General features: G+C 38.1%; 1 protein-coding gene across 2 annotated transcripts in view; it reads left to right on the forward strand.

Moving 5' to 3' along the window:
• The window catches only part of CMPK1 (cytidine/uridine monophosphate kinase 1), a 34,300-nt gene extending 20,370 nt beyond the window's left edge, over positions 1–13,930 (forward strand). For both annotated transcript variants that reach the window (XM_045799603.2, XM_045799604.2), the window contains exons 2-6: positions 5,911–6,057; positions 10,004–10,156; positions 11,633–11,709; positions 11,945–12,041; positions 12,960–13,930. In XM_045799603.2, the coding sequence (XP_045655559.1) occupies positions 5,911–6,057; positions 10,004–10,156; positions 11,633–11,709; positions 11,945–12,041; positions 12,960–13,001 (516 nt within the window). In that variant the 3' untranslated portion in view covers positions 13,002–13,930. The remainder of the gene's footprint in view (positions 1–5,910; positions 6,058–10,003; positions 10,157–11,632; positions 11,710–11,944; positions 12,042–12,959) is intronic.
• The last annotated feature ends 299 nt before the right edge of the window (positions 13,931–14,229 follow it).

Here is a 14,229-nt window from a genome sequence, read left to right on the forward strand (position 1 = left end):
GAATCAGCTTCTTCCCCAAGCAGACGGTGCTGGTAAAGACTGAATTCCTTAGGAAAAGTTGTGCAAGTATGAAGAATTGCCTTATTAGTTAATAGTAGGGTGCCCGTCACTTTATATATGCAGGTCACTATTACCTCCTATTTACCTTCCCTGAATCAGCGCATGACCTGACATTTCATAGATACTCAATAAATATTTATGGATTTAAGTATTGCCTGAATTAAGGTTTTCTTATATGAAGAGCAAAACATTGAGGAAAATAAATAGTGCTATAATTATGTGCAGTTGAATGGATTATACCCCTCCTCTTCTTTTCAGAATATAAGCTTTTAAAATATCACTCTTTAATTAGAAAAAGAAGTATGCTTCATTTTAATTTAAAATCTGTCTGCTAAAGCTTTTTGCTTAAGAAAAGATTTAGCTTGGTTTATAACTTCCATAGTTTATAGTTAATGTAGATTTGCAATTAAATAGGCATGTGAAATGCAATGCATACATTTGGAAATACAATGAGGGCAGACTAAAAATGAGATTGGAAATCCGCTAGCAACTTAAGTCAACTATTACACTCGGCTTCTCTTGCCCTGGATTTTTTTTTTTTTCTTTTAATGCTAACCTTTACTTTAATGGTGATTATAGGAAAGACCCTTTTTCAAACCCACTGTCGGTGAAACTGGAAGGAACCTTAAACGTTTGACCAGTTTTAAGCATCTGGGCACTGTGTTAGTTTTTACATTCAAAGTAATGGAAGTTCCCCAAGACTGGCAGATTCTGTTCTTGGAAGGTCCTTGTCAGACATCTCATTTAGAGTAATTGGAAAAAGTTCTATTGGAAATCCCTTTGAAATGAATGATAGGCTTACGTAAAATGTTGCTGGGAGGCTGTAGGCTCTGAAGCTGTTGTTTGCAACAAGCACCAGACTGGTGAGTGGATCGCTCTGGATAGTCCTTGCAGCATTTCTGGGTGTTCTGCTGAAGGTGCATTGTTGATAGTACATAACCAAAATTTACATTTTAAGGTTCATTAATCTTCTAGGGAATCCAAAGTAAACTTAGTCTTAAATGCTTCATAGATGCGTCCACTATTTAAAGGATGCCCAATAATCTTAACGCACATAGTTACATTAAAAATATATTTATATCTGATATATCTGCTATGTGCCCTTTGTTGTGAGGCTCAGAAGCAGTCCCATGGTACTTTCCAACCACCACACTAACTGGAGGAGGTATCTGGCATCTGGATCTCTTCTTGCCTCCAAGGACTTGCCATTTATGCATCATTTTTACCTTTTTTTAATTTTTAGATTTTATTTATTTGAGAGAGAGAGAGAGACCACGAGTGGGGGCGGGGAGGGGCAGAGCAAGAGGGGAAAAGCCGGCTCCTGCAGAGCAGGGAGCCCTAGGCGGGGCTCCGTCCCAGAACCCTGGGATCATAACTTCAGCTGAAGGCAGACTATTAATCACTGAGCCAACCCAGGCACCCCGTATCAGTTTTACCTTGAGCTCTTTTTTATTGTGGTGGTTTTGTTTTTGGTTGTTTTTATTGTTTTTGTTCACATAGAACCACTTTACCTAAATTAAGAAAGAAGGAAAGATGATTGCTAAGAAGTGAAAGAAGTCCGTCAAGATGATTGGAGATTTGATACCATAAAATTGTCAACATTCACCTAGTAAAGTAGAGTGCCATTCTGTCCTTATTGAGAGCATGGTGCTTTTTTTTTCTCCCTCCAAATCTTAGTATGTGGTTTATAAAAATTTATTGAGTTGTTTTTTCAGTTTCTTACGGGAGAAAATGAAAGTAAAAAGTTGAGACTGTTCCTCTAAATGAATTGAGTTTATACATTTGTCACTACAAAGCTATTTTTAGTTGAATAGTAGCTTGTAATTGTATTTATTGTAGTTTATAGTATTTATAACCTGCTGTGGTTTTGAATGTTGTTCTTAAGACTGCAGTTAGTGACCCACTAGGTTTTAATTGCTAGGAAATTTCAGAGAATGTGAAAAAGTTTTGGTTAAGCCTGGGAAATAGCCATTCTTGCTTTCCTCAAAATTGGCATCAGTGACTACTTAATGACAACAGAATGCTTTAAAAACATGCTCCTTGAAGTTGTTATTAAAATACCATAATAGCTAGTGTGTAAGTGATAGTTGCTTTTTTGTTGTAGAAACTCTGTGGTAAGAGGAAAGCTTCAGCAAAATCCTTAAGAAAAATATAGTATAAAACAGTAAATAGAGGGGCGCCTGGGTGGCACAGCGGTTAAGCGTCTGCCTTCGGCTCAGGGCGTGATCCCGGCGTTACGGGATCGAGCCCCACGTCAGGCTCCTCCACTTTGGGCCTGCTTCTTCCTCTCCCACTCCCCCTGCTTGTGTTCCCTCTCTCGCTGGCTGTCTCTATCTCTGTCAAATAAATAAATAAAATCTTTAAAAAAAAAAAAAAAAAAAAAAAAAAAAACAGTAAATAGAGGATTTTAAAAAATGGAATGTGGACGAGAAATAGGAAGACACATGTATAGATCTGACGTGGTTATATTTATTTAAATTCCTTGTTTTGTTTGACTTTGTAGATAAGGTTGTTTTCTCTCTTTTTGACAAACTGTGTGTAATTATTTTTTAAAATATCATTTGTATACTTCTACAGTTTATAACTAGTTTCTCTTTTAGAAAAGTGATATGCCAAAACCCATTTTAATGCAATGTAAAGCTTGCAAATTGGAGCACTCCAGTGTCAGGAAACCAACACCGTATGTACTCATTTCTAAATTACTAGCTGGGCTTCTAAATGTATGTTGTTCCTGCAGCAGAGGCAGTCCGTACAGAGCAGTCTGTGTGGTTGGTGTTTCACTAAGCATTTGCCATTGTTTAGTACTGTTTGTCTCTGCAGTTATTCAATATTACCATATGCTATAATCTCTAGACCAGATGCGAACATCCAGCAAGCATAGACTTCCAAGCAGGAAGCAAAGTAAGCTGTAGGAAATGGAGCTGCTATAAAATTTTATGGACACTAGTTGCAAAATGCTTTTTGAAAATTATAATAGTGAGTGGGAAAGTGGGTCACGCCTCATTTTTTATAGTCTTTTCTACACCCATCTTTCAGAAGTTTCCTTATGCTTGGTGATCAAAGTAGCATTTAAAAATGGCGTGGTGTGGAAATAATTTTAGAATAACAGTTTAAATAATTAAACATTTTGTATTTCCATTTTCTGTAAACAATGGGAGGGTTTTTTTTTAAAGCCTGTTACAACAACTAAATACACTTTTGATTATTCTAATGGAAGGGGCTGTATGACTAAGAGACGAGTGACGCTGCGGTTTTGTTTATTCTCATCCAACTTTATGCCCAATTTTAGTCAGCAAATAAACTATTTAGAGTTTGTTTTCCTTTGCTGACTACCTTGCCGCTAGCTTACTTTACTCAGCAAGAACAAGTTTAGCCAACAATGTTTAGAAATAGAAAAAGGGGTAAAGAATATATGGCTTCTGCAGTCCAAAAAAAGAAGACTCACCATAACCTAGGTAATTGAGAGTTTTTATGAACTGTGCAATTGAAATATCCTGCTTTAAAAGGAGGGTGGGAATGTGGGCTTCCTCAAATCTAAATGTTGAAATTAAAGATAAATTTAAGATATTAAATTTTTATTGTACACTTAACTATAGGTGAGATAAAAACCCATTTAGGGAGTCTTAAGAATTTGGGGTGAGATGATTGTTGTAACTGAAAATTGAATATAGTTCTGAGTGCCCTGATATTTGAGAGTAAAAACACTTTTTTAAATATTAAGTGTTCTTTTTATTATTTATTTGAAACAATTTTTTTAAGATTTACTTGAGAGAGAAAGTGAGATTGAATAAGTAGGGGGAGGGGCAGAGGGAGAGGGACAAGCCGACTCCGCGCGGAGCACAGAGCCCGACTTGGGGCTCAGTCTCACAACCCTGAGATCACGATCAGAGCTGAAATCAAGAGTCGTTGGCTTAACCGACTGAGCCACCCAGGTGCCCCAAAAATGTTTTTTAAGTAGATTTTATAGTTCTTTTGATTTAATGACAGGGAATGTGTACGTTCATGTGGTGGAAGAAGCTTCTCATTATTCAGAATTGTTTCTTAGATCTACATTGTTTTCTCATTCCAGTCATGGGGAAATGGCAGAACAACACTATAGCATCTCATATGACTTAGTTCAACTATTACCCTACACCCTGACCTAATGCATCATTAGGTCCTACACAATAATGATCATCACAATCATAATAATACTATTCTACTGACCTCTCATAGGCTATTCGTATCTGTAATTTCACTTAAGCCTCTTGATTGGTCCTTCTATAAAAACCATTAAAGTGCGTACGTATGCAGGTGTGTGTATATGTATATACGTAATATAAAAATGGTGTATATATATATATATATATACATATAATATAAAAATGCTTCTAGATTATTTAAGATAAGTATCTTCATAATGGCAAGAAGATAATTGATGACTTTTATCTCATACTATGCATCAGGCTCTTTGGTAGGCAATTTATATATGTTATCTCATTTAGTCATCACCACTAACTTATAAAATAGGTATCTGTATTCCCATTTTACAGATGAGACCTCTAGTTGCAACTGGAGAAGGAGGAGATGGGTATTTAAGAATGGTAAGGAAGGTAGTGGTCTCGGTAGAGAGACAGTGGTACTTGAAGGCACTGTTTGATTATGTGACCACTCTCCAGAGTGGTTAGGAAAGTTAATTTTGTGGAGGAGGTAGGACTTGTGCTATTTACCAGGAAAGGGAACAGACCAGAAGAACAGGGTTAGTGTAAATGCCGATGAGTTCAGTTTCGATGTTTTAAGGAAGGGAAGCATTTTGTAGAAGGTGGGTATGGCCAACAGTGGTGAGATTTTTTTTTTTTTTTGCCTTGAATTATATAGGTTTTTGTTAGGCATTTCTTTTAACATTATTAATGACATTTAAACTTTGATTGTGTTTCTAAAGAATTATAATGAAATGTTAAGGCCTTGAATAGTTACATAAATTTCGGGATGATTTCTTGGTGTGTGAACATTTTAGCTACCATGCCCTACCAGGTTAAGAATTTTTTTTTTTTCAGGGGCGCCTGGGTGGCACAGCGGTTAAGCGTCTGCCTTCAGCCCAGGGCATGATCCTGGCATTGTGGGATCGAGCCCCGCATCAGGCTCCTCCGCTATGAGCCTGCTTCTTCCTCTCCCACTCCCCCTGCTTGTGTTCTCTCTCACTGGCTGTCTCTCTCTCTCTGTCAGATAAATAAATAAAATCTGAAAAAAAAATTCTTTTTTTTTTTTTTTTAAAGATTTTATTTATTTATTCGACAGAGATAGAGACAGCCAGTGAGAGAGGGAACACAAGCAGGGGGAGTGGGAGAGGAAGAAACAGGCTCCCAGCGGAGCAGGGAACCCCATGCGGGGCTCGATCCCAGGACCCTGGGATCACGCCCTGGGCCGAAGGCAGACGCTTAATGACTGAGCCACCCAGGTGCCCCAAGAATGTTTTTTAAGCAAGCTTGATTGTATAAAATCTCTTAAAATTTGTTTATTATTTGTTTACTGTACAAGCAAAGCATATTAATTGTAGAAAAGTTAGACTATGGAAATTAACATGAAGGAAAAAAATTGATAGTCCTACCACTGGGTTGAGTGTATTATTATTTTTTTTTCTTTTTTTTTTTTTGAGAACGAGAGGGAGAGAGAGAGAGAGAGTGAGCCGGGGGAGGAGCAGAGGGAGAGGGACAAGCAGACTCATGCTGAGGGCGGAGCCAGACCTGAGGTTCCATCCAAAATCATGACCTGAGCCGAAATGAAGAGCGGGATGCTCAACCGACCAAGCCACCCAGGTGCTCCTGGGTTGAATGTATTCTGATTTTTTTCCCTATGTGTTGTTTCTTTCAGAAATATGGTTACACCCACCTTTCTGCAGGAGAACTTCTTCGTGATGAAAGGAAGAACCCAGATTCACAGTATGGTGAACTCATTGAAAAGTACATTAAAGATGGCAAGATTGTGCCAGTTGAGATAACCATCAGTTTGTTAAAGAGGGTAAGGACTGTGAATGCCAACCAGTTTAAACCAGCAAGGAAATGAGAAACTAAATCTACTTTTCCTTTGAGTATTTAAAAAAAAAAAAAATGAGAGTACTAAATTTCTTGGCTTGTGGTAGGTGGTCATGCTGTTTGAGAATGGTAATACTGGACATTCTGCTTTCACCTGGGAAGAAACTGGGCAGTAGCAAGCATTCTCTACCTCGATCTAGGATCAGCTAGCTCAGTTTCACATCCATATGTGTGTCCTTGATCCTTCCACAACATGCAGTGTGTCACTTCCACTTCTGTTTCTTCTTCCTTTTCTCCTTTCCCTCCTCCTCTTCTTCCTTCCCCCCTCCTTTCCCTTTTCTGTTTTCTTGTAAGCCTTCTTTCTTCCCTCCCTCCTTCCCTTCCTTCCTTTCCTTTCTTCCTTTTTCCCATGACCCTCCAATTGTTGCCATTTTCTCAATTTTGATGTTTCCTTTTGTGGTGAATGTGTCACCATCGTCAGTATGAAATATGGAGATTAGCAGCTATCAAATTAAAATATGTCCCATCTTAAATATAGTTATCTTGCATTTACGTGGTATCTCTCCACTATAGATTCCCAGGATGAGTCATTAACATGTATTTTCACATACAAGAAACAGCGAAGGAGAAATGCAAGAGTGAGAACAGCAAGAAATCGTTGAAACCCAACGGGAGAGAGATCTATGAGCACCTGGGTGCAACACAGGAACTTGCGGGGGAGGAGTGGCTCATTTACACGCATTCTTACCTTTTGTTTCAGAGATTGGAGTCACCTGCTTCTATTCCAGAATATATCCTCCCTCCCTATTCTTTAGATGTAATGCTCTTTCTCCGCTTTATCACTAAACGTGAAAAAGTCATCTCCGTTTTTCACTTTCTGCTCTTCAGCCCTTTGTAGTCAGGTTCTACTTCCATCTGCATTGAAACTACTCTTGCTATTGTTACCAGTGATCTTTCTTATCAAATCTAGGGGATATTTTTAGTGATTTTTCTTATAGCATTTAACTCTATTCACTGTCTTTTTGAAACTTCGTTGTTCTGTGTGACACCATTTTTCTTAATTCTTTCCTGCTTCAACAGCTGTTGTTCCTTACGTCTCCTTACAAGTTTCCTAAACCATGGTGTTCTCTGGGGTTTATCCATGGTTCTCCTCTCCTTTTACGTAGTCCATGCTGGATTCTTTTAGCCATGCCCACGGCTCTCATTATACTAACACATGCTAAAATCGATAGCTCTAGCACACACCTTTTTCCTGAACTCCAGACCTATATTTCTAATTACTAGACAGCCGCCCAAATATTTAACAAGTGTCTCAGCGTATCAGTGTATCATCTAAAGTGTAATCACCCTTCATCTCCTGTCCTGGTTAATGGTTCTACCATCTGTGCCCAAGCCAGAAATCTGGGGGCTATCCTGTATTTTCCACCTCTTCCTCACTTTCCCATATCAATTCAGTGAGCAGATCTTCCAGTTAACTTCCTCTTAACCCTCTTTGACTTAGTTTTTTTTCTCTATTACCACTGTCACCGTAGTTCAGGTCCTCTTTTCCTTACCTGGACCATCACTAGAGCCTTCTCATGAGTCTTTTTGCCTTTAATCCATGCTTGTCCCCTTCTAATTCAACCTTCATGGCGCAGTCAGGGTGATTTTTTTTTTTTTTGAGAGGGGGAGGGGAGGGGGGCAGAGGGAGTGAGAAAATCTCAAGCAGGCTCCACACCCAGTGCGGAGCCCATCACAGAGCCCATCATGGGGCTTGATTTCACAAACCTGAGATCATGACTTGAGCCAAAATGAAGAGTTGACGACGCTCAACAGACTTAGCCACTCAGGCATCCCAGTCAGGGTGATTTTTTTTCTAGAAGGTGATACAAGCATATCCTGCTTAAAATTCCTTAGCGGTCCTCTGTTGCTTCCAGAATAAAAACCAGTTCCTTTGGCATAATAAATTGTTCCTTAATCTTTCCCCTACCTGCTTTCTAGTCATATCTCCCACCACTCTGTACACATGTCCTAATATTCAGCTGCCTCAGCTTACTTCAGATTCATCAAAGCTGTTATGCTTTCTCATGTCCGAGCCTTTATATATTCAGTTTACACTCTCTGGAGTGCCTTGATCCCTGTCTGCTTGCCACTTCATGATTTAGGACTCAGCTCTTGATTTAGGAATCAGCTTTATTTCTTTGTTTTATCATAGCATCCTTTCATACGTCCTCATAGAACTTAGCACATTTCTTTACCCGTTTGTTACCTGCTGAACCATGAGCCCCGCCAAGAGCCATGTCGCTGTCCATGTTCCCTAGTAATAGGCCTTGAGTTAATGTACATTGAGTGAGCACAATATCCATGCACCTCTTCAGATACCTTCCCTACCATAATTGGAGTAGAAATGCTATATAGCAGGGGCCCAAAAACATTCTGGGCAAGTTTTGTATTCTTGGAGAATATTGGAGAAGCAAATGCTGGGACACAGCCAACCCTCAGATGAAGGAATCAGAGGGCCTGATGGCCCTTGTTCTTCTGGAGGAACAAGGAGATAGTTTGAGCACTGAGGGGACAGGCTGTTGGTTAGCTTTGGAATAGAGGCTTCTCTAGAGCGGGTCAGAGCCATGCATCAGTGCGTACCCCATGGTGGCGGGCGGTGGTGAGGATTTGGAGACCTCAGAGATATGCATCCCCTGTTCACATATTTCGACATTCTGGCTTCAGACTTTGGGGGAGGGTGGTGAAGCGTGCTCTCTTGCTGTCTTTCTTGACTGAATTCTTTCCTCTGCTACCTGTGTTATGGGGTAGCTAGTGGCTTTTAAAGTTTAATTAGCTTCTGTCAGAAATATATTAACTTTTATGCTAATAATTAATGCTAGCAATCTCTTTATATTTGTCTGAAGCTTTGTGCAATTGGACTTGAATTATTGCAGAGAATCTGAATGGCTGCAGAAGCAGCATACTTCTTCCTACAGCAAAATGACTTGGGAATTGGGCGGGGGGGGGGCAGGGGGGTAGGCAAGATAGGGTCTCTAGGGGCTGGAGCAAAGGTACTGGTTAACGCTTTTTTTTTTTTTTCTTTTTGCCGTTCATAACTTTGTGAATGTATATATGAAAGTAATAAATGCTTACTGAAGAAAATCTAGAAACTGCAGGAAAAAAAGTTGTATGTGTGTATGTGTATAAATTGGGAAGGGATACATACCTGTAATTCCACCAACTTGCTACACTGGATCATTTCCTTTAAGTCTTTTTTTTTTTTTTTTTCTATGCACCCTCCACTCTTTACTAGTGATTTAAGGAATAATAATAACAAAACAAACACTCATATCTCCAACACCCTGCTTAAGAAATTGCATTTTGTTGGAGGGGAGCGGGGTGGGGGGATGGGGTAACTGGGTGATGGACATTAAGGAGGGCACGTGATGTAATGAGCACTGGGTGTTATATAAGACCGATGAATCACTGGACTCTACCTCTGAAACCAGTAATACGTTATATGTTAGTTAAAATTTAAGTAAGCATAAAATCTTAAAAAAAAAAAAAAGAACTTCTCTACCCTTTTCACTCCATTTTTCAACTAATCTTTTTGCTGCCAATTTAAAATTAATAGAATTCTGTACGTCTTTATATTTTAATTTCTTCTGTGTGGTCAGTCAGCATTTTGTAGTCATTTATTGATATCTACCTTACGAGCTTTTTTTTTTTTTTTTTTTTTTTTTACATTTCTGCTTATGCTTCATTGTTTCAGATACCCCCTCAAATGGACATCGTTCCTGAGTCAAACCTTTTCTTATACCCTCGCCCCATAAACTTCATAAAATTAGTCACTCCTTCAGTTAGGCTACTTTTGAACCTAGTATATGCTTTTCTTTAACATGTTAACACTGAAAAAAAGAAATTGCATTTTGTTGTTGTCCTGTTGAACCTAAATCTTCCTTCTCTTTTAGGAAATGGATCAGACAATGGCTGCCAATGCTCAGAAGAATAAATTCTTGATTGATGGGTTTCCAAGAAATCAAGACAACCTTCAAGGATGGAACAAGACCATGGATGGGAAGGCAGATGTGTCTTTCGTTCTGTTTTTTGATTGTAATAATGAGGTAATGAAGACCTTCATCAGCTCACATGGGCTTTAACCAACGGACAGTTGTTTTTAGAGAAAAACAGTGACTTTGTACTTACATTTACATGTTATATTGGCAGCAGTTTTACTTTGAACTGGTAAATTGAACTGGAGAGGCACTGTCTTGCTGTTGGACTACTAAAAACTGTTTGGCATCAGCAACTTTGTGGACCTCAAATTTGTTTTATTTTCAAGATAACAAGTAGTTGCTTTGTTTTTAAGTAAGAATTGACGTGTCCAATGATGTGAGGTAATGAGGCTGCGCTCTTATCAGAGAGCATTGCCTTAGGATGTTAGGGAAACAGTTTTGGGAAGTTGGGAAAGCTTTCTTTTTTAAACATATAAGCTAGCTTGATTTGGGAGGGGGGGAAGATAGCTTGATAGTGATCTCCCTAAGAGTGAAAGGATCTTGAAAAAAGCAGGGAAGCCTTCTTTTTCTTCCCGGTACTTCTAATAACATACCCAGACATACCTTTGAATAACTAAATGAATTTCTCAGGATCATTTAATTAAAGGGCCTGACTGTTTGACAGCTGCACTATAACTTCATTAAATTAGTGCCAACAGCCTGAAAGAATAAGACTCTGAAGTACTGCCTGGAAGGAAGTTGGCTCTTCTTGGGTTGAATTGCAAATGTGCCTCTGCTGGAGAGACTTGCTGCAGCCTTTGCGTTGTTTGAAAATCTAACTCTCTTTTTCCAACCCTCAAAAATATGTTTTCAGTTATTCTTCAAAGTTAACTTTAGAATGTTACCACAGCTTTATAACTAAGGAATGTTTATTCACTATTAACAAGGGATACTTTATTCAAATGCAAATTTGTTGATTCTTAAATATTAGGAGATTTATGGAATTATCAAAAAGTAAGCAAAATGGAACAAAGTTTGAGGCATGTAATTCATACCTAATAAGTTAATAATATATCCTAGATGGAAGCATACACATACAGATCTTCTTTTTATTGCGGTTTAAAAAAAAGTACACAGGAAAAACTGAGTCATGAATGAATTCTTATTATGCTCTGTACTTATTTAACCTAGTTTATATAAATTGAGCCACATGTTTAAATTTAAAAGGACTTTGCATGTTGATTAATGAATTAGACAAATTAGTTTCAATGTAGGAGTTTTTGTATTCTCTTCAAACTTTGTTCTCTTTTCAGGTTAAAAGAATGGCAAATGTGGGGGCGCCTGGGTGGCGCAGTCGTTAAGCGGCTGCCTTTGGCTCAGGGCGTGATCCCGGCGTTCTGGGATCGAGCCCCACATCAGGCTCCTCTGCTAGGAGCCTGCTTCTTCCTCTCCCACTCCCCCTGCTTGTGTTCCCTCTCTCGCTGGCTGTCTCTCTCTGTCAAATAAATAAATAAAATCTTTAAAAAAAAAAAAAAAAGGATGGTGAATGTGAATAGCAAATTCACATCTTTTTTTTTTGTAATGACTATTTATTTCTCTTTTTAGATCTGTATCGAACGATGCCTTGAGAGGGGAAAGAGTAGTGGTAGAAGTGATGACAACAGAGAGAGCTTGGAGAAGAGGTACTTTGCAGATTTTACACATCGCCGCCTTAGGCTCAGTTGGGAACTTTGAGGAGCAGATTAAATACCTGCCTCAGTTTGCCCAGACACAGAGAATGGCATGCTTCAATACGTAAAATGTCTTGTCTAAGGAGATGGTAAGGGAGTCAGATCTGGGTTGTGCTCTGAGCGATCCTGTAACATGGGGAAGAACGGGTGGATACTTAGAACCTTGCATTATTTGCTGTTTTTGCAGAATTCAGACCTATCTTCAGTCAACAAAGCCAATTATTGACTTATATGAAGAAATGGGGAAAGTCAAGAAAATAGATGCCTCTAAGTCTGTTGACGAAGTGAGTATCCCTCGCTTGCCTTAAAAGAAAAGTCAAGTAAAAATGTGATTTAGCAGGGCCAGGGGGGGTAGGTAGGCAGGAGAAAAAGAGATATGACAAGTTAGTTTGTTTGCTTTTCAAGACCCTGGAGACTAAATGAAAAATGAGCTTTTTTTTCTCCTTTTTGAAAAGCGTCTAAAGTAAATTTTACAACTTCAGACTTGTTCCTCACAAGAAATGCGTGGTTATTAATTCCAAACCTCTTTGCTCAAGCACTGGAAAATTGGCATTTTGAGAACTATGATTTGGACCGTGTTCACTTTTTAAAATCTAATGTGAATGGCAATTCCTCTTAGCTCAAGGGCACCGGGCTGCTTCCATCTCTTCATCACAGAGCACAGAGCTCTAGGGGCGCAGGGCTTCCAGACCCGGCCCTTCTCTCCTCTGAAAATTGATGATCTCTCAGTGCCCAGCAGCTCTTTCTAGTATCTCTTAATCCATCTCCTCTTGCCTTGATTCCCTGAGTCTTCCTTTCTGGACCTTCCTTGTTTATCACATAGTTCTGTTGGGTTTTTTATCCATTACTCCTTCCCATAGAAGTGAGCTGGTACATCAGGGAAGTTAGTGCTTTAGAACCAGATCTAGAAAAACAAGCCACTTCAGTTTGCATTTTATCAAGTAATTGCTACCGATCAAGAAATTTGTTTTGTCCTGAAAACACAATAAAATTGAATGTACCTGTTTACCATTTTTTATGTATTTTTGCTATTACATACTACTGTCTGAAGTAAAATAGATGAAACCAACAAATTACAATATTTTTAATATGATACATCTTGAAAATTAATTTAAAAATTGACTTTTTAACAGGAACTTAGCCACATAATGTGTTTTAATAATACCTGCTTTTTAAATTACTATTATTTTTGTCCTTTACAGGTTTTCGATGAAGTCGTGAAGATTTTTGACAAAGAAGGCTAACTCTAAACCTGAAAGCATCTTCGAAATCATGCTTGAATATTGCTTTGATAGCTGCTATTACAACCCCTTTTTAAGGCAATTTTAATCTTTCATAATTACATCTCAATTAATGGCTGGAAAGTATGTAGTAAGACAAATTAAATTTTTTATCTTAGATTTTTTTGGTTGTAGGAGTAGACAGTGAATTCGGGTCTAACTTCATCTTAGCTATGGTGCTCACAAAACAAAGAAGGATATCAGCTTAGTTCTTTGTTTTTATTCAAAAAGCATATCCCTTTTATAGTTTGTGCCTTCTGTGAGCAAAACTTTTTAGTATGTCTGTATATCCCTTTAATAATTACAACATGTTAGGATTAGGGATTCCCCACATCCTTTTTTTCTTGCAGGTTTTAAATTTCCAACCTGTTAAGTGAATTTGTGGACCAAATTCTAAAGGAACTTATTGTGTAGTCAGTTCTTGCAAAATGTGTTTGGTAAACAATCTTATAAAATGAATTCCTAGAAGTGTTTTAGTATTTATCAAATAACTGACCATTTCCTATAGAAAGGTAAGAAAACTTAGGCTTTGTTTTATTACAACTTATACAAAGTTGTGTGACAGGGCATCTTCTTTGCTTCCAGGGATTGGGATGGGGTCACTGGGGGTTCAGAGCCTGGCAGAATTGTCAGCTTTATTCTGACATTAATCTGAGGGTGAGGGGCAAGGATCACATCTAATGACCTGTGTTCCTGTGCTCTATTATATAGTGTTATTAATGATTAAATTGATCTTAACAAAATTCCTAGCAGTGGAACCTTGAAATGCATGTACGAGGTTTATGGTAAATGATTTGGTTAGCGTTTTAGTAACACTTGATTCAAAGTGTTTTTGTTTGTTTTCTAGACTAAATGTAGGATTGGTATGAAGTAAAAACATCTGGTTAATTTTCCATTTGTGTTTTATTTTCTTGAATACTTTTTTCAATTATTTGTTTAAGGAGATTTAAAAATCATTGCACTTTGGTCAGAAAAATAATAAATATATCTTATAAATGTTTGATTTCCTTACTGGTTACTTTTATTTAGTATATTCTTTTTTGGCATCATGTTGAAGCATTGAAAGTTACAGAATAAAAAAAAAAAAGGCTATAGAGCCCAAAGGAATTGTCTCTTAAATCCATTCTTCCTTTAAAAAATCTCTGAGAAATTTGTTTTCTCCTTTCTTATCTTTTTCTGCCATTACTAATGC

The sequence above is a fragment of the Ursus americanus genome, chromosome 12 (genome assembly GCF_024610735.1).
Source record: "Ursus americanus isolate L20-20 chromosome 12, mUrsAme1.1.p, whole genome shotgun sequence".
Lineage (NCBI taxonomy): Eukaryota > Metazoa > Chordata > Mammalia > Carnivora > Ursidae > Ursus > Ursus americanus.